At 48.6% G+C, this 24,598-nt stretch overlaps 3 protein-coding genes across 4 annotated transcripts in view; 2 read left to right on the forward strand and 1 right to left on the reverse strand.

The window, feature by feature from the left end:
• Positions 1–13,760: 13,760 nt before the first annotated feature.
• LOC9654977 (flavanone 3-dioxygenase 2) lies at positions 13,761–15,333 on the reverse strand. Of its 2 annotated transcripts, none has more exons than XM_024669378.1 (5): positions 15,200–15,333; positions 14,833–15,134; positions 14,525–14,763; positions 14,141–14,462; positions 13,761–14,070 (listed from the first exon to the last, which is right to left on the reverse strand). In XM_024669378.1, exons 1-5 carry the CDS (start codon positions 15,303–15,305, stop codon positions 13,837–13,839), a joined length of 1,203 nt encoding a protein of 400 aa, XP_024525146.1. In that variant the 5' UTR covers positions 15,306–15,333; the 3' UTR covers positions 13,761–13,836. The 2 variants fall into 2 exon arrangements, with proteins under 2 accessions (XP_024525146.1, XP_024525145.1); XM_024669377.1 differs by having other exon boundaries at positions 14,833–15,137.
• An 87-nt stretch (positions 15,334–15,420) lies between these two features.
• The window catches only part of LOC112344489, a 40,520-nt gene continuing 31,342 nt past the window's right edge, over positions 15,421–24,598 (forward strand). The window contains exon 1 of the mRNA XM_024669375.1: positions 15,421–15,847. Within this exon, the coding sequence (XP_024525143.1) occupies positions 15,506–15,847 (342 nt within the window). The 5' untranslated portion in view covers positions 15,421–15,505. The remainder of the gene's footprint in view (positions 15,848–24,598) is intronic.
• Positions 17,630–18,636, forward strand: LOC9654978 (signal recognition particle 54 kDa protein 2). Its single transcript, XM_002964220.2, has 4 exons — positions 17,630–17,854; positions 17,904–18,308; positions 18,380–18,531; positions 18,621–18,636. Exons 1-4 carry the CDS (start codon positions 17,630–17,632, stop codon positions 18,634–18,636), a joined length of 798 nt encoding a protein of 265 aa, XP_002964266.2.

Consider the following 24,598-nt stretch of genomic DNA (forward strand, 5'->3'; position numbering starts at 1 on the left):
GTTGTTGACGATGCATGCTAGCAGAGTCTTGCATTTTTAAGCTACACAAGAAAAGGAAAGAAAAATATGAGTGCGTCTTAAACAAAAGAACTCGCAAGAGCGACCGAATGGTTTCTCCTAGAGTGAGCTAAACAAGACACTCCAGCGCCAAATCCACCCGAGTTTCAGATGATTCTTACCTCGTGAATGGATGAGCGATCCCGCAATGCGCCGCTTGCCTAGGATCCATGTTCCATGAGCTCTGTGCCCTGCTTGACCATCGTTTACTCCCGCCAAGTTAAAACCAACGTCATGCTAGTTGACCAAATATGGTACTTTAAACCGGCTCTGATCATGTGCAGATACCTTATTCAAGCTTCTTGGTTTTTCATTCCATTGTGCCAAACCATGCAGTAAAAAGTGAAGTTAATATCAACATTACCTAGTGGCGCAAACAATCGGCCCTGCGTGATTGCTGTGCTAATGCTTCTCCGCAGAAAAAGGCTCCGAATGCGCTTTTTCATCCACACACTCCATCTGCCGATGTAACAACCAAAAAGAAACATTGAGCACCGCCCGAGGCACCAGCTGCAAGCCTTGAATGCCGCGAGCACCAGCGACCTCTGGAGAAATCTCTCGATTCCCCGATGCACGAGTTGTAGAAGCGCTTCCTGCCCCAGCACCTCCCGGATCCATGAGCTATAGAAGTGTTTCCTTGATCATCGATTGGGAGCTGCTCTTGTTGCCCGCGCCACAGGTTGTCGCGGTCCTTGATCGAGCTCCCAGTGCGGAATTTGGCGTCCAGCTTGCTGGGTTCGTCTTGTATCGCTTGCTCTTTGGTGCAACAGATCTACAAAAAAGTGGTTTCTCGGAGAATCAACAAAGCATTTTCAAGAGAAAGATCTGCCCGAACAACTTAAGAAATGGTAGCCGATGACGTGGCGCGCTGCCAACCCAAGTGGAGCGTCACATCAACATTGGTTGTTTACTACTCATTCCACATGACAATATTAGGGAGCAAACATCTCTTCAGCTTTCTGAAGAAATTTGTTCTTAGAAGTGATGGGTTTGTGGTTAGCGATGTTATGGCTGAAACTAGCTGTCAGTTACTTAGGATTAAACATGCATTCAACACCGCACACTGCAGTATGTGTCGCGTTGGGGGTGAGCTGATCTATGACACTGTCTCTGGGTTTAAATTTTCGCATGTTGAATTCTACAAATGAGTCAACGAAAGTTAATGTAGCGTTGGGAGGACAAATCAACAAGCAATACCTCCAGAAATACCATTTGTGTTACTTTTATGTGTTGATCAACAGATACAAAGAAAATGAAAAGAAAGAGTGCTTTTCGTGAGGACTTTCACCTCGGTCATATCATTCTGGTACCTCAAAACTTCTTTGCTGCCTTGAAGAAATGATGAGAGCTTACATAATAAGAAGCTTCATATGACTTTCGTATGTCTTTCATATTGTGATTCTAAATAGTTATATTGCTTAACAATACATTGCTGGACTTCCTCCCAGATTGTTAAACTTTTACAATCTTCTAGGCAGCAAACAATCGGCTTGCTATGAAATTTCTTATCTCTGTATAATATTGTGATAATATCTTTGCTTATCAAACTAAGATCCTTGTGAGCAAACATTTCTTGCAACTGTTTTATTTGTGTGCCTTTGACTACCCAAGGCTCAAGCCACATAGACATTCTTCCCGGAGAAGTGCTCCGTGTACACCTCGTACATGTAGTCCCTATGAGTCCTGCTGCGGTACTTTGCCGGACTCTCCTGGCTCACCAGCTCTGGAATCGGGCTGATCTCCGCATCTAGTGACGGCCCCAGGAACGCCGCGACGGACAGCCTCGAGCTCTTCGAGTTCACCATCACCCTGTGCAATATGCTCTTGTACCTCCCATTGCTCAGCTTCTGAGATCACCAACCAAGGACAACACTAAGATCATTCCACAAACTTTTCGACTGCTCGTACCTCTAGCTGATCGCCCATGTTGACCACCAGCATTCCCTCGAGTGGCCTCACGTTGTACCAATCCTCGCCTTGCTTCAGCTGCAATCCCCCGACTCCATCCTGGAGCACAAACGTGAGGCCGCTGCTGTCGGTGTGGCCTTCCATGCCCAAGGCCTGCCTCGGGTTCGGGCAAGCCGGATAGAAGTTTGCTCTTGTCAGAAGAACCGTGTCTTCGAATGCTTCCAGAAGACGATTTGAGCGGAGGCCAAGTCCCTCGGACATGCCCAACAGCATCCTCTTCCCGAGCTTGAAGATGTTTCTGGCGTACTCGGATCCAACGTCCCTGTTGCATATAGAGCGTCAGCAATCTAGATCAATACGAAAAATCAAGGAGCGAGAAACTGACTTGTAGCTGGCTGGGAACGCGGGCCAGGGGTGCGCTCCGAGGGACTCTTCCTTGAGCCACATCTGGAGGTGGTCGTGCCACTCGAGCTTCTCTTCTTTCGAAGGCATCATGCTGGTGCAGTAGCGGACGGGTGTGAAGATCTCCTCGGTGTAGTATCGCATCTTGTCCTCGCTGGGCGAGTTGAAGAACTCGAGAGCGCACCTCATCAAATCCTCGGTGTGAATTCCGTGGTTCTTGAGCTGCAAGTCAGAAGAACAACAACTTAGCAAACATGTACTACAGGAAAAAGACACCTCATTAAAACTTACGTAGAACATTCCGTACTTTGTGCAAGCGTCAACGAGATCCCTCTCGAAGCTCTCGCTCGCCACATCGACTATCGGCAGCACTGCATACCGGGAGACATCGGCAGCTCCATTCGGCATCATGTATCTCTCCGGAACGCTCGACAGTGTCCCGTTGCAGCTGTCAACAAATGCCTTGATGCCAGCCATGGATGGGACTGTGTAAGCAAGAAAGCTTGGAAGACGAAAGATGGAAATGGAAATGTATGCTTGGATGCTAGGCTTTCTCAACTTTGAGATGCAGATATCAGTGTCCTCCCAGTGCTCTGCTTATATAGTTGCAAGAAAATAAGATTTCTAGTTGGCAGTACGAATTTAAGAACGTTACTTATTACACGTTATTTGCACGAACTTTCCATCCATTCAAGACCAATTTGTAGACTTTTCCGTCTCAATGACAGATTAGCGTTCGCATCTGCTAATCTGTCACTGATATGGAAAATGCAGTGAACGCTCAAATTGGTTGACCGGCACATAGAAAACTTAGCCACGAAACTACGTTATTGCCAAGTTTATGTCAAACTCTCTGCTTGAAGAAGCTTGCCATTTCAAAGAGCATCACATGGACTGCAATTATAACAAAATATAAAGGCATGAAAACCATGACTATGAAGAGCTTTCTCGTTACCTTGTGCGGTCCACAAAGCTGGCAGCAATGACGCTAGCAATGGCCAAGGAACACTTCTCCATCGCCAGCAATCGCTGGATCGTCGCAGTCTCAGGCTTCTACTTGATAGCAATCACCGGAGGCACGCTCACCAGCTTCAGCTTGTTCTCACAGGAGCTCAAAATCTCCCTGCATTACAAGCAAGAGTCCGTCAATACCATCAGCTTCTTCAAGGATCTTGGCACTAGCATGGCTTTCCTAGCCGGCTTGCTCAATGAGAGAGTCGGCCCCCGTCTCACCATGTTCGTCTCCGCATTGCTCAACCTGTTCGGCTACACCATGGCCTGGCTCGCCATCACTCACCGGATTGCTCGTCCACCGGCATGGCAAATGAGCTTCTATATGTTTCTCGTCGGCGCCTCTGTAGGCTTTGCAGTCACGGCTGTTCTGACCACCTGTGCCACAAACTTCCCGAAACACCACCAGGGGATGCTGCTGAGCTTGCTCGACGGCAGTAATGGCCTGGGAGCAACCGCATTCGCGGTTGTGTTCCAGACTTTCTTCCAGTTCCACGCTCGCTCCTTTCTGCTCTTCCTGGGGCTGCTACCGACGTTCCTGTATCTGCTGCTTGGCCTCTTCCTCGGGCCCGTGCCTGTCATCGAGAAGTCCAGCGACAAGTCCATTCTCCGCTCATTCCTCATCACCACCTTTGCCTTAGCTGCCTATCTCCTCGTCATCACAGTCATCGAGGGGAGCATGACAAGCAGGCTTCCAGACTCGGTGCCTTTGGTGTTCTTTGGTTTGATGCTGCTCATCGTCCTACTTCCAGTTCCTCTGGTTGTCCGAGCTAAGATTCGATCACATTCGAACAGTGCTGGTGCTGTCGAAAGCATACCGCCATCTCATAACTCTGAAGCTCAGCTCGCGGATATGAATTCCACCCCGAGTGCTCTGCAAGTCGTCGACCATTCTCCTTCTCAAGCTTCCGGCGCTGGCATCCACAGATGGTTCCAAGTTCCAGCGAGAGGGAAGGACTACAGGCTCGTCCACGCCTTGCTGAGCATCGATATGTGGCTCATGCTCATCGCAACTTCTTGCGGCCTGGGAACCGTGTCCACTTTCTACAACAACTTGGGCCAGCTGAGCGCCTCCCTGGGATACTCCACCGCAAGGATGAACATCTTCGTGGCTCTCCTCAACATCTGGGACTTCCTGGGAGCAATCGGCTGCGGCTTCGTGTCCGAGATACTCCTCCACAAGTTTGGCATTGGACGGCCGTTCGTGTTCGCTGCGGTGGTCGGCTTTCTAGCGCTCGGCAACTTGCTCATCGCCTTGGGCCTTCCCGGCGCGCCGTACATCGGCTCCATCATCATCGGCCTCGCCACCGGAGGCCAGTGGGCGGTGCTGTCGACCATCATCGCAGAGATCTTCGGGCTCAAGCACTATGGAGTTCTCCAGAGCTTCCCAAACGTTGCAAAGGGGATTGGGACGTATGTCCTGTCGGTGGAAGTTGCGGGTGTGTTCTACGATCGGCAAGCCAGGAGATACCGGGGCCCGGACACGCTGGAGGCCTCGCTCTTGTGCGACGGTGCCAAGTGCTACAGGGAAACGTTCTTCGTCATGGCCGCCACCTGTTTGTTTGGGTGTGCCATCGCCGTGGCTCTCAGCTTGAGGTCCGCCAAGTTCTACAGTGCGGAGGTGAAGCCCAGCTTGACGAGAAAAGTTGCTGCTGTTGTTGACGATGCATGCTAGCAGAGTCTTGCATTTTTTTAAGCTACACAAGTAAAGGAAAGAAAAATATGAGTGCGTCTTAAGCAAAAGAACTCGCAAGAGCGACCGAATGGTTTCTCCTAGAGTGAGCTAAACAAGACACTCCAGCGCCAAATCCACCCAAGCTTCAGATGCTTCTTACCTCGTGAATGGATGAGCGATCCCGCAATGCGCCAGGATCCATGTTCCATGAGCTCTGTGCCCTGCTTGACCATCGTTTACTCCCGCAAAGTTAAAACCAACGTCATGCTAGTTGTGTGGAAAGCACCAAATATGGTACTTTAATCCGGCTCTGATCATGTGTATTCAAGCTTCTTGGTTTTCCATTTTCATCCATTGTGCCAAACCACAAAAAGCGAAGTTAATATCAACATTGTTACACGACACACCCTTGCCACGTGTCCATTAGGGTTTTCTTGTTCTGTCCGCTATGATCCCGATTTGTCTCATGGTATTGGAGCTGGGATAGCGCCATGGAAGGAAAGCCATCCATCCACAAGTTTGATGGAGAAGGGTTTAAGGGATTCAAGATCCATCTTGAATCCTATCTCTTATTTTATGGTTTGTTGGGGATTGTAGATGGGACAGAGTCATCACTGGCTCTAGGCTTTAGCGCTGTTGAGGTGCGTGATTGGAACCTTCGGGATTCCAAGGCTAGAGGGAATATTGTGATGTGCTTGTCCTCAAATGTTCTCTTTGCTGCCCTATTGATTCCAAAGTCCACTGCGGCAGAGCTTTGGAAGTGGTTGAGTGACACTTATGGCACCAAGAGTGAAATGGATGTCTTCAACATCCATTCACAAATGGATTCCTTGAGGCTAGAGGAAAATGGCAATATCCAGACTCACATTGCCAAGCTCTAGGGCTTCTTCACACAACTTGCAGCTGCTGGGGCGAAGCACTATCTCACAGATGAGCAGCAGAGGCTGCGGCTCTACAGGTCCTTGCCAGCAAGCTGGAAGAATGTAGTTGAGAGCTTGCTTCTCCAACCAAGGATGACTTGGGCAAATGCCGTGAGGAGTCTTCGCAACATTGAGGCCATGCGAAGTGAGAGAGCTGAAATGCCACAGGCTATGTATGCTTCACAGGCTTCTGGTGATGCCCAGGTGGCAAAACCGCATGCAGCTGCAAATGCCCAGAAAGGGCAAAATTCTGTGGCATCTGGGCGTGCCAAGCCCAAACTTGCTAAGAATCAGTGTGCTCGCTGCTTGGAGATGGGCCACTGGGCTTGAGATTGCCTTGCTCCCAAGCCTGTCAAGCGACTAGCTACGTTGGCGAAAGCTAATTTGCTTGAGTGTGATGGAATTGCTACTGCAAATGAAGCTGTTGAGGAGCTCTACAACGCAGAGGCAATTGCCGCACCAAGCTGGTGGCTCTTAAACTCTGGTTGTACTAATCTTATGAGCAATAAGAAGAGTCTTTTTGAGTTTTATCAGCCAAGCATTGGAAAACGTGGTGTTCATTTAGGTGACAATACCACCATCCATGTGGACGGCATCGGGCAATTCTGGCTCTCACTCGATCATGGGAGGACCATGGCCTTTGATGGTGCCATGCATGTTTCCACCTTGCGACGAAACTGTAAGCAACTAAATTTTCCATTCTACTTTAGTCACTTAACTACATCTCTGACCATTTGGAGGAGTCTCATTCACAACCTCCATAAGTCCAATCCAGGACTTGGGACTTCCTAGCCCCGAGAATGGCATCCATGCCACTCAATATTTGCACTTGGTCCAAGTGCTCCACGTGTCCGATCCCATGACCGACACTCAAAGGTACCACCGACATAGCAGCCCGTTACGCTAAGGCCATGCCCAATCACCTCTGCCACACTGGTAGTCCAATACCACTTGCATCACCGTCTTGGCTCTCCAAGACTAGGCAAACCATCCGTGAGTGGTCATCTCAGATCCACTCCTTAGCATCCTTAGGATGCCCACCGACAAGGGGAATGGCCTTCCCCAATATCCCTCTGTCAGTCCCCATTAAGTTCCTTTCTGCCCCTGGCCGTGTTTGCCAACACTGCCACTGGATCGAGACCCACAGGCTTGACCACTAAGTCCCACGGTCCTCTAGGACTTCCTCACCACACGATTGTGTCCTTGGTCACTACCCCAGAGGACTGCTCCTCTTTCTTTCCACAGTCTGGGCCTTTGGGACAACATTTCGGAACACCGTGGCCTTACACGAGCCACCTGGGTACTCTCCTCGCCTTCTACCCTTGGGTGCTCTAGCCATGGGCTTAGAGCGGGTTCCATTGAGCCACACCAGGTATCCAAGTAGGTAGTGCCACCCACACTTGGACTGGGAGCATCGGCCAGTCGATCTCCCGGGGGAACTAGAGCCGGCTCTTGAACACTTCACCAAGCTACCCCGCTTGTCGGTCTGTGTTCACTCTAGTCTTGGACTTCCTAGTGGGCAGCTCATCACCCAACATTGGGTCCGGCCTTCCTGGGCCAAACTGGCCTTTCCTGGCCAAACTGGCTCCACTGCAGTCCTCCCCCTACTATACTTTTGGAGCTCACCAAACCCCCCAGGGTCTGGGAGACGAACGCTTTGGGCTTTCACCCTCTCAGACTCGAACTCGGACTCGGATTTGGACTCGGACTCGGATTCGGACTCGAACTCGAACTCGGGCTCGGACTCGGTCTCGGCCTCGGCCTCGGTCTCGTTCTCGGTCCCGATCTCGGTCTCGGTCTCGGTCTCAGTCTCGACTTCGGACTCCATCTCGGACTCCATCTCGGGTCCATCTCGGACTCCATCTCGGGTCCATCTCGGACTCCATTTCGGGTCCATCTCGGACTCCATCTCGGGTCCGTCTCGGACTCCATCTCGGACTCCATTTCGGGTCCATCTCGGGTCCACCTCGGACTCCATCTCGGATCCATCTCGGGTCCACCTCGGACTCCATCTCGGATCCATCTCGGACTCCACTTCGGACTCCAACTCGGGTCCATCTCGGACTCCACTTCGGACTCCAACTCGGGTCCATCTCGGACTCCACTTCGGACTCCAACTCGAGTCCATCTCGGACTCCACTTCGGACTCCAACTCGAGTCCATCTCGGACACTTCCACGTGTCATGTGTTGGTCCTTTTGGGTCCCTTTTTGGAGCCTCGCTTTTTGCTCGCTTCGTGCTCGTTCCTCGAGCACTTCGTTGGGAGTTCCACTCCCGCTCTTGACTTTTCAAGTCGGAGCTTTTGGTCCAAACGTGTTACGCTGGTTTGGCTCTCGCTTCAGCCACTACCACGTGGCACCTCCACTTTGGGGCCTAGGGATTTTGTATCTCACAGAAACTTAATGTCCGTCGCCAAGATATGTGATCAAAATGCGGTGGTAGTCTTTGATGTGAAGGGAGTCTCTTTAGTTGACTCTAGTGACTTTCAAATGCTTAGTATACAGTTGCTTCGTGGGTCACGCATTGGGTATTTGTATGAGATTACTGCTATCGACCCAGTTCAGGCCTTTCAGACTGTGGAGGCAGATTCTCGTGCGGAGCTTTGGCATAAAAGACTTGGTCATGTTCATTACCAATCTCTTCAACGGATGAAATCCTAAGATATTGTTACTGGATTGGATTTCCGACATATCTCATCTACATTTTGTGAAGCTTGTGTTTTAGGCAAGCATCACCGCCAGAATTTCTCACTGAGTAAGCATCGAGCACTTGGACTTTTGGACTTAGTCCATTCTGATCTTTGCGGCCCCATGGACGTGCCAAGTCACAATGGCACAAGATATTTCATCACATTCATTGATGACTATAGCCATCGAACATGCATCCACTTCTTGATACGTAAGAGTGATGCAGTTGCTGCCTTTCAAACATACAAGGTGTACGTTGAAAACCTCCTTAGTCGAAAGATAAAAGCTCTTCGAGTTGATGGTGGTGGTGAATACCTCAACAATGAGCTTCGGGGCATCTGTCGTGATGTAGGCATACGACTGCAAGCTACAGCCCGCTACACCCCCCAGCAAAATGGTGTTGGAGAAAGGAAGAATCATACTCTTGTCAATGCTGCTCGTGCTTTGTTAGCTAATGCACATCTTGACAAGATGTTTTGGCAAGAGGCCATAGCCACAGCAATGCATGTACAAAATCGCCTTGCCATGGCTGCTTTGGATGGAAAAACCCATGAGGCATTTTGGACAGGTTCTACTCCTGATGTGTCCCACTTTCGGGTCTTCGGTTGTGCAGCATACGCACATACCCTTGATCAACTTTGGAAAAAACTAGATCCCAAGAGTAAAAAATTCATCTTCGTGGGATATGCACAGGACGACACTATCGGGAGAAAAGCTTACAAGTTGTGGGATCTTGCATCTCACAAGGCTATTGTAAGCACAGATGTCATGTTCAATGAAGACGACTTTCCCATGCGTACAGAGGCTCTTCAAGATCCTTCCTTTATTGCTGAAACTCGACTTGTTCCTTTAATCCCACTTATGGGAGATGGTCCACTCTTGCCTCCACCTCAAGATCCTATTCATGAGTTGCCACCAGAGATTCCATTGTGGAATCCTCCACTTCTAGACATGCTTGAACCAGCTGATCTTCCTGTAGTTGAGGACATGCCTCCAACACCTCCACCACCTTGTCGACGTCGTGGCATGCATGATCCGATGCCAGTTCTTGATCACCCCTGGGAACGTCGGCCCTCGTTAAAAGTCCGGGAAAATGCTGAAGCAGATGCTGCAGAGCTTGATGACTTTTGTGGCCTTGTTGACATCGGCATCCCCATGACCTATGATAAGGCCATCTCAGGACCTGAGGCTTCATCTTGGATGGAAGCTATTGCGGAAGAAGTTTCTTCCATTCGGGCTAACGGAACTTATGTTCTAGTTGATTCAGCGCCACCGGGACGATGTGTTTTGGATCCAAAATGGATTTTTTCCAAAAAGTATGGGAAGATGGCCAGGTTGTACGTTATAAGGCACGGTTGGTTGTTCGCGGTTTTCGCCAAGTCCATGGCCTTCACTACGATGAAACATTCTCACCGGTTGTAAAAATGGCCAGCCTCCGTACTCTTTTTGCCCTTGCGGCTGCTCGCAAATGGCAAGTCCACCATATGGATGTCAAAACTGCATTTCTGAATGGGGATTTGCAAGAGGACATCTATATGCATATACCTCCTGGTTTTGAGGACGATGTTGCCCCTGGTGGCCCTATATGGCAATTGCGGAAAGCTTTGTATGGCTTAAAACAGAGCTCCTGTATTTGGTATCAAAAATTTGATGCCACCCTACGTGCTCAAGGCTTTCGTCGCTGTTATGCTGATCACAATGTGTATGTCAATGGTCATGCTGAGTGCATGGTTATTGTGGCCCTCTACGTTGATGATTTGCTCATCATGGGTGATGACAACGATGCCATTGCTGCTCTGAAAGATGCTCTCAACCAGCAATTCCAGATGAAGGACCTTGGCCAAGTCTCCTACTTTCTTGGCTTTGAAGTCACACGTGATCCTGATTCTGGTGGCTACATGCTTAGCCAACAGCGTAAAGTTGAAGTCTTGCTGGATCGGTTTGGTATGCGTGATTGCCACCCCATCAAGACCCCGATGGTCATTGGTGCTATCAACCTCACAGTTGAGCAATCTGGTGAGCTTCTACCCACTGGGACTCCCTATTGGCATCTCATTGGTTGCCTCACATATTTGGCCCTGATGACTCGCCCCGACATCACATATGTGACTATTGCCTTGAGTCAGTACAACACATCACCAACCACCATACATTGGCAAGCTGCCAAGCGTATTGTGAGATACCTCCGGGGCACTATGGACTATGGCATTGCTTATTCAAGGGGTGATGCATCATTAGCATGCTACACAGATGCTAGTTTTGCCAACAACAAAGGTCATCACTCGACTTCTAGCATTTGCCTTTCCTTCTCAAGAAGTGCCATCACGTGGGCCTCCAAGTGACAATCTATGGTGGCCCTTTCTAGTGCAAAAGCGGAGTGCATCGCACTCACTACTAGTAGCAGGGACGTGGTCTGGGCTTGAGGGTTACTTGCTAAGCTGGGATGTGCATGAGCTGGCCCCACTACTTCTTGGTGTGACAACTGAAGCAGCATTGCCATGTCCAAGAACCCCATCCACCATGCCCGCTCGAAGCACATTGAAGTCCAATTTCACTACGTGCGTGAGTTGGTTGACGGGGGCACCCTCGCCATCCAACATCTCGGGACACAGGATATGCCAGCCAATCTTCTCACTAAGCCGTTGGGGTCACACCAATTTCAGCTCCTACGTGACAGATTTGGTTTGGTGAGTGGCTTCGGTTTGGGGGGGAGTGTTACACGACACACCCTCGCCACGTGTCCATTAGGGTTTTCCTGTTCTGTCCGCTAGCGCGGTGTGCTTTGATCCCGATTTGTCTCAAACATTACCTAGTGGCGCAAACAATCGGCCCTGCGTGATTGCCGTGCCTTCTCTGCAGAAAAAGGCTCCGAATGGGCTTTTTCATCCGCCCTAACTTGGGAATCACAAGCTCCATCTGCCGATGTAACAACCAAAAAGAAACATTGAGCACCGCCACCAGCTGCAAGCCTTGAATGCCGCGAGCACCAGCGACCTCTGGAGAAATCTCTCGGTTCCCCGATGCACGAGTTGTAGAAGCGCTTCCTGCCCCAGCACCTCCCGGATCCATGAGCTATAGAAGTGTTTCCCTGATCATCGATTGGGAGCTGCTCTTGTTGCCTGCGCCACAGGTTGTCGCGGTCCTTGATCGAGCTCCCAGTGCGGAATTTGGCGTCCAGCTTGCTGGGTTCGTCTTGTAGCGCTTGCTCTTTGGTGCAACAGATCTAGAAAAAAGTGACTTCTCGGAGGATCATCAAAGCATTTTCAAGAGAAAGATCTGCCCAAGAAATGGTAGCCGATGACGTGGCGCGCTGCCAACCCAAGTGGAGCGTCACATCAACATTGGTTGTTTACTACTCATTCTACATGACAATATTATGGAGCAAACATCTCTTCAGCTTTCTGAAGAAATTTGTTCTTCGACGTGATGGGTTTGTGCTTAGCGATGTTATGGCTGAAACTAGCTGTCAGTTACTTAGGATTAAACATGCATTCAACAGCGCACACTGCAGTATGTGTGGGGTGAGCTGATCTATGACACTGTCTCTTGGTTTAAATTCTCGCATGTTGAATTCTACAAATGAGTCAACGAAAGTTAATGTAGCGTTGGGAGGACAAATCAACAAGCACTACCTCCAGAAATACCATTTATGTTACTTTCATGTGTTGATCAACAAATACAGTAGACCTGAAACAGGAGGTTCAAGAAAAGGAAAAACCCCTTGGAAGTTATTTTACTAACCTTGAAGTAGGGATGTTATATATCAGGATGCCTAAGCATTTTTCCATGGTATTCATGATGGTAGAACTTATAATGTTCTCAATGTTTATCCTAGTGTGAGCAACAATTCTACCCATAATGTTCATGTCAATGTGCGTGGAGTTAAGGATGTCAGCATACTATCAGTTCAGTGAACTAACTTTTACATGAAAATATGAATACTTATGAAACTTGAACATAGAATATTTACCTCATTCATCATAGCCAATTAGAAATTGTCATCTTTTGTATATTTAGTAGCTCTTGTAGTAGGATCACTGAATGGCTCAATCACAGGGTTTTGCAGGAACTTTATCCCATGTATGTATGTTATCTGATAGCTTGCCAAGTTGCACACGAACAAGCTCTAGATGGATCCATGAATTTGACTTCACCCATGTTGAGTGCCCCACATGTGGGAGCTAATCCGATGTTTAAGATAGTCTTGGACATTCGAGTTGACAATGTTGACCTATCTATTAGTCAAATGCTAGCTAAAACTGAATGTGAAAGTCAAAATGCTAGATGATATTTCCAAATACTTACAATCAGCTGAAACTAGGCATTTGTGCTCAAGACAAAGCTCATAACAGCAAGAAGAATGATTGATGGGACTTTTGCCAAAGCTTACCCGGTGCTACTGGAGCATATTCTGTAAGGAAGTGGATATGTTGGCCAGTAGGGAGTGGAGTCCAGGTGTGATTCAGCCGGGCAAAAGGGACTTGTATACGACATTCAACCGTATTAATCTTACCTCTGTAACTTTGGATATACCAAAGCATAACGGGCGAGGATTTGAACTGTACTTTCAACAAGCTATGACCAACGTAGCTGTTTCATAGACATAAGCCCGTGTGGTTTTGTGTCATGGTTTCTTGTGTTGATCTTCTAGTGACTTGCAGATTTCTCTATGAGTTCGCCCTCGATCAATATCTAGGTCTTGCTGAAAACTGCAGGCAAAAATTTCTCAACTATCTATCGAAGTTCAAGTTGCTGAGGGATGGCAGCTGAAAATCTCAAGAAAATGAAAAGAAAGAATGGACACCTGCTGGGAAACCACTGCTTTTGGTGAGGACTTTCACCTTAGTCATATCATTCTGGTACCTCAGAGCTTCTTCGCTGCCTTAAAAAAATGATGAGACTTTATATAATAAGAAGCTTCGTATGTCTTTCATATTGTGATTTTAAAAAGTTATATTGCTTAACAATACATTGCTGGACTTCCTCCCAGATTGTTAAACTTTTACGATCTTCTACGCAGCACACAGTCGGCTTGCCATGACATTTCGTACCTCTATATAATATTGTGATAAAATCTTTGCTTATCAAACTAAGATCCTTGTGAGCAAACATTTCTTGCAACTGTTTTATTTGTGAGAATGAGAAAAAAATTGGTGCCTTTGACTACCCCCCAAGACTCAAGCCACATAGACATTCTTCCCGGAGAAGTGCTCCGTGTACACCTCGTGCATGTAATCCCTATAAGTCCTGCTGCGGTACTTTGCTGGACTGTCCCGGCTCACCAGCTCTGGAATCGGGCTGATCTCCGCGTCTAGTGACGGCCCCAGGAACGCCCCAACGGACAGCCTTGAGCTCTTCGAGTTCACCATCACCCTGTGCAATATGCTCTTGTATCTCCCATTGCTGAGCTTCTGATACAAGACAATCAACCAAGACAAAGATCAATCCACAGTTTCTCAAAACGTTTTCGACTGCTCGTACCTCTAGCTGATCGCCCATGTTGACCACCAGCATTCCCTCGAGTGGCCTCACGTTGTACCAATCCTCGCCTTGCTTCAGCTGCAATCCCCCGACTCCATCCTGGAGCACAAACGTGAGGCCGCCGCTGTCAGTGTGGCCTTCCATGCCCAAGGCCTGCCTCGGGTTCGGGCAAGCCGGATAGAAGTTTGCTCTCGTCAGAAGAACCATGTCTGCGAATGCTTCCAGAAGACGGTTTGAGCGGAGGCCAAGTCCCTCGGACATGACCAACAGCATCCTCTTCCCGAGCTTGAAGATGTTTCTGGCGTACTCGGATCCAACGTCCCTGTTGCATATAGAGCGTCAGCAATCTAGAGCAATACCGTAATCAAGGAGCGAGAAACTGACTTGTAGCTGGCTGGGAACGCGGGCCAGGGGTGCGCTCCGAGGGACTCTTCCTTGAGCCACATCTGGAGGTGGTCGTGCCACTCGAGCTTCTCTTCTTTCGAAGGCATCATGCTGGTGCAGTAGCGGACGGGTGTGAAGATCTCCTCGGTGTAGTATCGCATCTTGTCCTCGCTGGGCGAGTTGAAGAACTCGAGAGCGCACCTCATCACATCCTCGGTGTGAATTCCGTGGTTCTTGAGCTGCAAGTCAGAAGAACAACAACTTAGCAAACATGTACTACAGGAAAAAGGTCTTTCTTGAAAACTTACGTAGAAAATTCCGTACTTTGTACAAGCGTCAACGAGATCCCTCTCGAAGCTCTCGCTTGCCACATCGACTATCGGCAGCACCGCGTACCGGGAGACATCGGCAGCTTCATTCGGCATCATGTATCTGTCTGGAACGCTGTCCAGCATCCCGTTGCAGCTGTCAACAAATGCCTTGATGCCAGCCATGGATGGGACTGTGTAACCAAGAAAGCTTGAAAGATGAAAGATGGAAATGGAAATGTATGCTTGGATGCTAGGCTTTCTCAACTTTGAGATGCGGATATCAGTGTCCTCCCAGTGCCCTGCTTATATAGTTGCAAAAAATAAGATTTTCAGGTCGGCAGCACGAAGATGATAAAAATGTTACCATTGCGCCGATTCCGGATCCGCCCCCCGCTCAAGACCATTTTGTAGACTTTTCCGTACCCGTGACTTGACCAGCGTCCGCATCTGGCCCTGCCCCAGATCCACATCAAGCGTCAATGCTCAACTTAGTTGACCCACGACATAGAAAATTGGAGCCACGAAACTTCGGAATTGTCACGTTTTTGTATCGAACAGGAAAGATCGTCCACGCAAGTCCGGTCGTGGCACGGACTGCAAAAACAAAAGCCTTTGCATAAAGGACGATGATTTTATAGAGCTTTCTTGTTACCTCACAGCGCTGGCGGCAATGGCGCTAGCAATGGCCAAGGAACTCTTCTCCATCGCCAGCAATCGCTGGATCATCGCAGTGTCGGGCTTCTACCTGATAGCAATCACCGGAGGCACGCTCACCAGCTTCAGCTTGTTCTCGCAAGAGCTCAAAGTCTCCCTGCATTACAAGCAAGAGTCCGTCAATACCATCAGTTTTTTCAAGGATCTCGGCACCAGCATGGCTTTCCTGGCCGGCTTGCTCAATGCGAGAGTCGGACCCCGTCTCACCATGCTCGTCTCCGCATTGCTCAACTTGTTCGGCTACACCATGGCCTGGCTCGCCATCACCCACCAGATTGCTCGTCCACCGGCATGGCAAATGAGCTTCTACATGTTTCTCGTCGGCGCCTCTGTAGGCTTTGCAGTCACGGCTGTCCTGTCGACCTGTGCCACGAACTTCCCCAAACATCACCAGGGGATGCTGCTGAGCTTGCTCGACGGCAGCAATGGCCTGGGAGCAACCGCATTCGCGGTTGTGTTCCAGACTTTCTTCCAGTTCCACGCTCGCTCCTTTCTGCTCTTCCTGGGGCTGCTACCGACGTTCCTGTATCTGCTGCTTGGCCTCTTCCTCGGGCCCGTGCCTGTCGTCGAGAGGCCTGGCGACAAGTCCATTCTCAACTCGTTCCTCATCACCACTTTTGCCTTGGCGGGCTATCTCCTCGTCGTCACAGTCATCGAGGGGACCATACCGAGCAGGCTTCCAGACTCGGTGCCTTTGGTGTTCTTCGGGTTGATGCTGGTCATCGTCCTACCTCCGGTTGTTCTGGTTGTCCGAGCTGAGCTTCGATCACATTCGAACGGTGCTGGTGTTGTCGATCAACTGCAAAGCATCCAGACACCACCGCCAACTGAGAAGTCTGTCGATCAACTTGAAAGCATCCACGCACCACCGCCAACTGATAAGTCTGAAGCTCAGCTCGCGGATATGAATTCCACCCCGAGTGCTCTGCAAGTCGTCGACCATTCTCCTTCTCAAGCTTCCGGCGCTGGCAGCTGCAGATGGTTCCAAGTCCCGGCGAGAGGTAAGGACTACAGGCTCGTCCACGCCTTGCTGAGCATCGATATGTGGCTCATGCTCATCGCGACTTCCTGCGGCCTGGGAACCGTGTCCACCTTCTACAACAACTTGGGCCAGCTGAGCGCCTCCCTGGGATACTCCACCGCAAGGATGAACATCTTCGTGGCTCTCCTCAACATCTGGGACTTCCTGGGAGCAATCGGCTGCGGCTTTGCGTCCGAGATACTCCTGCACAAGTTTGGCATTGGACGGCCGTTCGTGTTCGCTGCGGTGGTCGGCTTTCTAGCGCTCGGCAACTTGCTCATCGCCTTGGGCCTTCCCGGCGCGCTGTACATCGGCTCCATCATCATCGGCCTCGCCACCGGAGGCCAGTGGGCGGTGCTGTCGACCATCATCGCGGAGATCTTCGGGCTCAAGCACTATGGAGTTCTCCAGAGCTTCCCAAACATCGCAAAGGGGATTGGGACGTTCGTCCTATCGGTGGAAGTTGCGGGTGTGTTTTACGATCGGCAAGCCAGGAGATACCGGGGCCCCGACACGCTGGAGGCCGGGCTCTTGTGCCACGGTGCCAAGTGCTACAGCGAAACCTTCTTCGTCATGGCCGCTACCTGTTTGTTTGGGTGCGCCATCGCCGTGGTTTTCAGCTTGAGGTCCGCCAAGTTCTACCGTGCGGAGGTGAGGCCCAGGTTGATGAGAAAAGTTGCTCCTGCTACTGTTGACGATGGAGTCCAGTCATGCTAGCAGAGCTTTCATCTTCCATTTTTTTTGGTTCCAAGCTGTACAAGAACCAATGATCACATGAAAGGCCAAACAATAAGAGTAGAATAGGATGCTTCCAGCGTTTTTCAAAAAATAGAACTGGCAAGAGCTTCCGGAGCGACCAAATGCTTTCTTTCTTTCCTGGAGGGCCGTGCATTTCAATCGGAGGGAAGAATGCTATCATCCCAATGCTAGAAATACTCCAGCGCCAGAGCGCTTGGGATCGGATTCTTACCTCGATCGAACAGGATCACTACGCCCTTTTAGGGTTTTTCGCCCTTTTGATTCAGTATTTAATTGGGCTTTTTTAGGGTTTACTCGACAATGGTGCTAGGAGAACTCGGCAGCCGCATCTCTGGTGCGATCCAGAGGCTCAACACTGCAACCGTAATCGACGACAAGGCACTCACGATTTGCGTGAACGAGATCACCCACGCACTGCTCCAAGCCGACGTCCAGTTCAAGCTCGTCCAAGCGCTCTCCTCAAACGTAAGGAAATCGGTGGAGAAGCTCGCGGCCGGGCATGACAAGAGACATATCATCCAAAAGGTAACCATTCCTTCGATTCAATGATTCATGATCTAATCTTTATCTCTAGGCTGTTTTCCATGAACTCCGTGCCATGCTTGACGCTGGAAAGCCATCGTTTACTCCCACAAAAGGAAGAACCAACGTCGTCATGCTCGTGGGATTGCAAGGGTGTGGGAAGACCACGACGTGCTCCAAGTATGCTCTTCACTACAGGAAGAAGGGCTTTAATCCGGCTCTGGTCTGCGCGGACACCTTCCGGGCTGGAGCATTCGATCAGCTAAAGCAGAACGCCACGAAGGTGAAGATCCCCTTCTACGGAAGCTATACGGAGACAGACCCGGTGGTGATTGCCCAAGAGGGCGTCAGGAAGTTCGCCGACGCGAAGCACGACTTGATCATTCTTGACACAAGTGGAAGACACAAACAAGAGAATGCGCTGTTTGAGGAGATGCGCCAGCTTGCCGCTGCTACAGTAAGTTTTCTTCGTTTTATTAACGGCTTAAATTAACAAGGATACTTAGCATTTGCTCTCGAACTTTACAGAACCCCGATTTGATCATTTTCGTCATGGATAGCAGCATTGGGCAAGCTGCGAATGATCAAGCACTGGCCTTTAGAGAGAGCGCTAAGGTCGGTGCTGTTATAATCACCAAGATAGATGGCCATGCAAAAGGTGGCGGCGCTCTTAGCATTGGGCAAGCTGCGAATGATCAAGCACTGGCCTTTAGAGAGAGCGCTAAGGTCGGTGCTGTTATAATCACCAAGATAGATGGCCATGCAAAAGGTGGCGGCGCTCTTAATGCTCAGGCGCTTCGATCCCGCTGGCGTGAAGCGCGTTGCCTCTGCACTTGAACCTGCTTGTCCTCCTTCTCAGCGTCCTCATAAATTTCCTGCAGGTTCGCGGCAACGGGGGACTGAATTGGCCCTGCCGGATCTTGTAAGTTCCACTCCCTTGGCTGAATGAAAACGGCTTGGGAGTCCACCACAATCTTCTCTTTGCCTTTCTGCAGCTTGTGAGGGCATTTATCCTGCTCATGAAGCCCTTGAGTTTGGCAAATTCCGCAAATTGGCTGGTAACCAATCTCCTTGCGTGGATGTGGGCAATTTGGAGAAATATGCCCCAGCTCATTGCAATTCCAGCAAGTGACAGGTCCTCTCCTCTGGCCTCCGCGACCTCGTCCTGCCGGTGCTACTCCCGCTGCGTAGACTGGCACCATCTCTGGTGCATAATTTGGATAAACTGGTGTGTACGTGATATGTGGTGGAGGAGAAAACGGCCTCTGAATCATCATCTGTGGCGGAGATATTGATGTTGGCGAAGCTGGTGCTGTTTGTATGTACGCGGCCTGTACTTCTGATCCTGGTTTTTAGAAGCAATCCTCCGATTTATGGTTAGTACACCGGCAGTATAAGCACCTCGGAGCCACAGCCCCCCCGCTCGGACACTCGTTAGGATAGTGCCCATATATGTTGCAGCACACACACCAGATATTTTCTCTCGTCTTTTGTTGTCTTCCTGGATTCTGTACTCCCTTGATCCAATTGCTTTGCATATCAGCCATCTTCTTCGTCAAGGTCTCCACCAGGCTCTCTTGAACCTTCTTCATTTCCGCTTACATATCTGGTACTGTCGGCTGCTGGGGATACCCACCACAGGGCATCTGCGGCTGGTTCCCCATCGGCTGCACCATCTGCCCCAGTACCGCGGCTGGATGCGCCATTCTGCTATAATCCAATGTTCTAAGTACTGGAGGCTGGATGCCTCCATACATAGGATACATTGATGGATTTGTATGTGCCATATTTGCCGGTACTGAGCTCGCCATAATATTTCCGCTCATGATCCCCGATCCAGTTTGTCTGGCTGTTCCGTAATGGGCTTGTTCCTAGTTTCCCGCCAATCCTATGGCTGCCTCCAAAGTGGCTGGGTTCTGACACTTGACGTGCACCTTCAGTGTTATGGGGAATCCTCCCACGAAATATCTGACTTGCTCCTCCGCTGTCTGCTGTGGCACTCGTTTCAGCAGAAGGCCTTTGAATCTCAAAGTATAGCTCTGCAAGCTCTCTCCTGGTAGCATCTGAAAATCGTAAAGGCTGTCCATGATCCTCTGGTTGAATCCGACCAGCCGGAAGGCTGTCAGGAATGCTAATCTCAGATCTGCCCATACTGTCACTGCTAGTATGGTGGTCATCCACTCGGCTGCAACACCTTGCAGTGTGGCTGGAAATAATTTTCTCCTCTCGGCGTCCGTATCTTCATCATTTGCGGTGGTGGTGTTCTCGAATGCCATTATATGAGCATCTGGATCTCTGCTGCCCATAAAGAAAGAGTATTTCATCTTCGTCGTCATGATTGCTGGTCGTCTCGGTGGTCCTTGCGGTGTAGGCGGTGTACTAGTTCCACTACTACTGCTCGAACTCGAAGTTGCTGGTACTGGTGGTGAGGATTGATATTCTCCCCACTCCTCTAAGTCTTCTTGATCGGGCTGCTCCCCTTCTCCAGGATACTTTACCGGCGATGTCCTCAGCGTGACCTCTGGAGGTGTAATACTCGGCGTTACCAGAGGTGTTGTTGTCAACCCTCTGCGCTGTCTTCTGTCTGCTCTACGCTGATTCTGAGTCTCCCTTCTAGCTGCTGCATCCAATCTTTCCTCGAGCAGCTCCTGATACTCTAGCAAGGATCGGCGCATACACGATCTCTGTTGATGCAATCTCCGGCTTCCATGAGAGGCTTCTGACTTGATGGAGGTAGCCTGGTTCTCTCCCACCAATCTCCACACTCACTCCTTGTTTCCCGGGCAGTGCACCAAAGATGTCGTGCAAAACACGACCCCAACAAGAGCAAGCGTGAATCTACTGCTCAGTGATGATCTCCGCCAGCACCTCCCTAAGCAAATGAACCCAAGGCTGGCTGCATGTCGGACAGCTAGTCTGCACCCTCTGTTCCCTTGCCACACGATCTGAGAACCGTCGTTCAATCTCCCTCATTCTCCTTCGCATGATCAGCCTCTGTTCCACTCGAATCACTGCTGGTGGCCTTGCCATGCTTCTGGACTCTTCTCTTATTGCCAAGGTTTACATTCTATGCCTCTTCGCCACCTTTTATCTCTCCCAACCCCAAGAGGCACTAGAATATACTGTGCCAGCTAAGCTAACCCCCTTAACTAACAGCTAAAACCGCAAAAAGATGAAAAATCAAGCTAAGTACTAACCAAGAGCGACTCCAGGCCCTTGACAGTGGTTCAACTTGCTGCAAGATTTGATACAGTGCTTTCCACTGAACAATAATCCCCTTAAATAAACCACATACCGTAAGATGGGGAAAACGGATTAATACGAAATCATCCACTTTATACTTTATAGGTGGACGATAATGGGAGTTGTAGTGCCATTGTTGTTCCATTTGTATGCAGCCTAAATGCTCGACAAACTCTATTGAACAAGTGGAAGAATGTTCGTCAAATATTGATCTCACGATTTAGCATTAGCAGCTCATAGCAATTGCGAAGGTAAACCCAACTCTGTTGGTAATATTGGATCATGACTATATAAGAGTTTATATGGTGAAGCACCAACAGAACTCTGCACCCCTGTGACATATGCATACCGAAGAGACGGAAAATAACCATCTCAATTCGAATGCTGAAAGTTCACATATTCGCAATCATCCCTTTGAATGTCCAAACAAGTCGTTCCACGAAACTATCTAATTGTGGATGATAAGCACTCATGAAAGTGTGGCGTATCCCCAACCAAGATGTCAAAACATGAAATGCCTCAGCCATAAATGCGAGACCATTATCCGAAAGAATCTGCTCTGGATAAGAATGCTAGAACACCACTCAATTGAGGAGGAAGTATCCAAAAACAGTTGTAAAGGCGTTAGTAAGAACACTAACTTCAACCCAACAAGTCAAATAATCAGAAGCAATAATAACATATTCATTGCTAGCAATCAACCGTGGAAAAAGTCCTATAAGATCAAATACTACCAACTTAAACGGAGAAATTGCAATTAACTCTAACGGTCCTTCTGGAGCATGAGGGGGAGTATTACGAATTTAGCATCAAACGCAGCTATGTATATGCTAGATAACATTACATCATATTTCAGGCTAATAGAAATACCTGTGTAACTTCTCGATCACACGACGATGTCCCATATGCCCACCTAAAACAAGAGAATTGTGGTAGGCATGGAGAAACCGCAAAATAAAGACAGAAGGCACCACCAGCTGTAAATGACCATTAGGATCCGTCCCCACAAAGTAAAGAAGGCCATCTTCAAAGCGTTACTAAGAATACAAATGTCAGAATGGCAAGTCATTAGCAAGTTATACAAGATTCTTAAACCCATCTCGAATCCTTCATATCCATGGCTCAAGTTTTTGAGCCTCGCGAACCTCATCAATAAAAGGTAAATCCTGCTCTGCACCTTGCGAACACTGAACGTCGAGTATAGCAACTGCCGACGGCATAGAATCCTCGTTTAAAAACTCCACAGACGCCGGAATAACAAGCTCATTATAAATATAAGAAGATAGTGGAGAAAGAAGAGGAGTTTGAGAAAGGGCATTAGCATTAGCCATAAAACTCTCAAAGCAATGAATAACATCAAAATTATATATCTGAAACTTCAAAACTCATCAAGCAGAAAATAGAAATTTTTGCCTGCAATTTTCAATAAGACCTAGATATTAATTGAGAAATCTACAAGTCACCAGAAAATCAACACAAGAAACCATGACACAAAACCACACAGGCTTATGTTTATGAAATAGCTATGTTAATCATAGCTTTAGTTCAAATCCTCACCTGTTATGCTTTGGTGTATCCAAAGTTACAGAGGTAAGATTAATATGGTTGAATGTCGTATACAAGTCCCTTTTGCTGGCTGAATCACACCTGGACTCCACTCCCTACTGGCCAACATATCCACTTCCTTACAGAATATGCTCCAGTAGCACTGGGTAAGCTTTGGCAAAAGTGCCCATCAATCATTCTTCTTGCTGTTATGAGCTTTGTCTTGAGCACAAATGCTTAGTTTCAGCTGATCCTTACAATTGTAAATATCTGGAAATATCATCTAGCATTTTGACTTTCGTATTCAGTTTTAACTAGCATTTGACTAATAGACAGGTCAACATTGTCAACTCGAATGTCCAAGACTATCTTAACATTGGATTTGCTGCCACATGTGGGACACTCAACATGGGTGAAGTCAAATTCATGGATAACCATCTAGAGGTAGTTCGTGTGCAACTTGGCAAGCTATCAAATAATATACATACATAGGATGAAGTTCCGGCAAAACCCTGTGCTTGAGCCATTCAGTGATCCTACTACAAGAGCTACTAAATATACAAAAGATGACAATTTCTAATCAAGTATTCATATTTTCATGTAAAAGTTAATTCACTAAACTGATAGTATGCTGACATCCTTAACTCCACGCACATTGACATGAACATTATGGGTAGAATTGTTGCTCACACTAGGATAAACATTGAGAACATTATAAGTTCTACCATCATGAATACCATGGAATAATGCTTAGGCATCCTGATATATAACATCCCTACTTCAAGGTTAGTAAAATAGCTTCCAAGGGGTTTTTCGAACTTCTTGTTTCAGGTCTACTGTATTTGTTGATCAACACATGAAAGTAACACAAATGGTATTTCTCGAGGTATTGCTTGTTGATTTGTCCTCCCAACGCTACATTGACTTTCGTTGACTCATTTGTAGAATTCAACATGCGAAAATTTAAACCCAGAGACAGTGTCATAGATCAGCTCACCCCCAACACGACACATACTGCAGTGTGCGGTGTTGAATGCATGTTTAATCCTAAGTAATTGACAGCTAGTTTCAGCCATAACATCGCTAAGCACAAACCCATCACTTCGAAGAACAAATTTCTTCCGAAAGCTGAAGAGATGTTTGCTGCATAATATTGTCATGAAGAATGCGTAATAAACAACCAATGTTGATGTGGCGCTCCACGTGGGTTGGCAGCGCGGTACGTCATCGGCTACCATTTCTTAAGTTGTTTGGGCAGATCTTTCTCTTGAAAATGCTTTGTTGATTCTCCGAGAAATCACTTTTTTCTAGATCTGTTGCACCAAAGAGCAAGCGATACAAGACTAACCCAGCAAGCTGGACACCGAATTCCGCACTGGGAGCTCGATCAAGGACCGCCTGTGGCGCGGGCAACAAGAGCAGCTCCCAATCGAAGTAATGACCAGGGAAACACTTTTATAGCTCTTGGATCCGGGAGGTGCTGGGACAGGAAGCGCTTCTACAACTCGTGCATCGGGGAATCGAGAGATTTCTCCAGAGATTTCTCGCTGGTGCTCGCGGCATTCAAGGCTTGCAGCTGGTGCCTCGGGCGGTGCTCAATGTTTCTTTTTGGTTGTTACATCGGCAGATGGAGCTTGTGATTCCCAAGTTAGGGCAGATGAAAAAGCCCATTCGGAGCCTTTTTCTGCGGAGAAGCATTAGCACAGCAATCACGCAGGGCCGATTGTTTGCGCCACTAGGTAATGTTGATATTAACTTCGCTTTTTACTGCATGGTTTGGTTTGGCACAATGGATGAAAATGGAAAACCAAGAAGCTTGAATGGATTAAAGTACCATAATTGGTGCTTTCCACACAACTAGGCGGGAGTAAACGATGGTCAAGCAGGGCACAGAGCTCATGGAACATGGATCCTAGGGCAAGCGGCGCATTGCGGGATCGCTCATCCATTCACGAGGTA

This window comes from Selaginella moellendorffii, unplaced genomic scaffold, assembly GCF_000143415.4.
Source record: "Selaginella moellendorffii unplaced genomic scaffold, v1.0 SELMOscaffold_4, whole genome shotgun sequence".
Lineage (NCBI taxonomy): Eukaryota > Viridiplantae > Streptophyta > Lycopodiopsida > Selaginellales > Selaginellaceae > Selaginella > Selaginella moellendorffii.

Excerpts from the sequence above, each read along its gene's own strand:
- LOC9654977 (XM_024669377.1), bottom strand. The coding sequence starts at position 15,305 with ATGTGGATCTGGGGCAGGGCCAGATGCGGACGCTGGTCAAGTCACGGG. Across the intron at positions 15,138-15,199 it reads GATCCGGAATCGGCGCAATG|CAGGGCACTGGGAGGACACT; the intron begins GTAACATTTTTA and ends CAACTATATAAG. Across the intron at positions 14,463-14,524 it reads GCGTTCCCAGCCAGCTACAA|GGACGTTGGATCCGAGTACG; the intron begins GTCAGTTTCTCG and ends TATATGCAACAG.
- LOC9654978 (XM_002964220.2), top strand. The coding sequence starts at position 17,630 with ATGGTGCTAGGAGAACTCGGCAGCCGCATCTCTGGTGCGATCCAGAGG. Across the intron at positions 17,855-17,903 it reads AGAGACATATCATCCAAAAG|GCTGTTTTCCATGAACTCCG; the intron begins GTAACCATTCCT and ends CTTTATCTCTAG. Across the intron at positions 18,309-18,379 it reads GCCAGCTTGCCGCTGCTACA|AACCCCGATTTGATCATTTT; the intron begins GTAAGTTTTCTT and ends CGAACTTTACAG.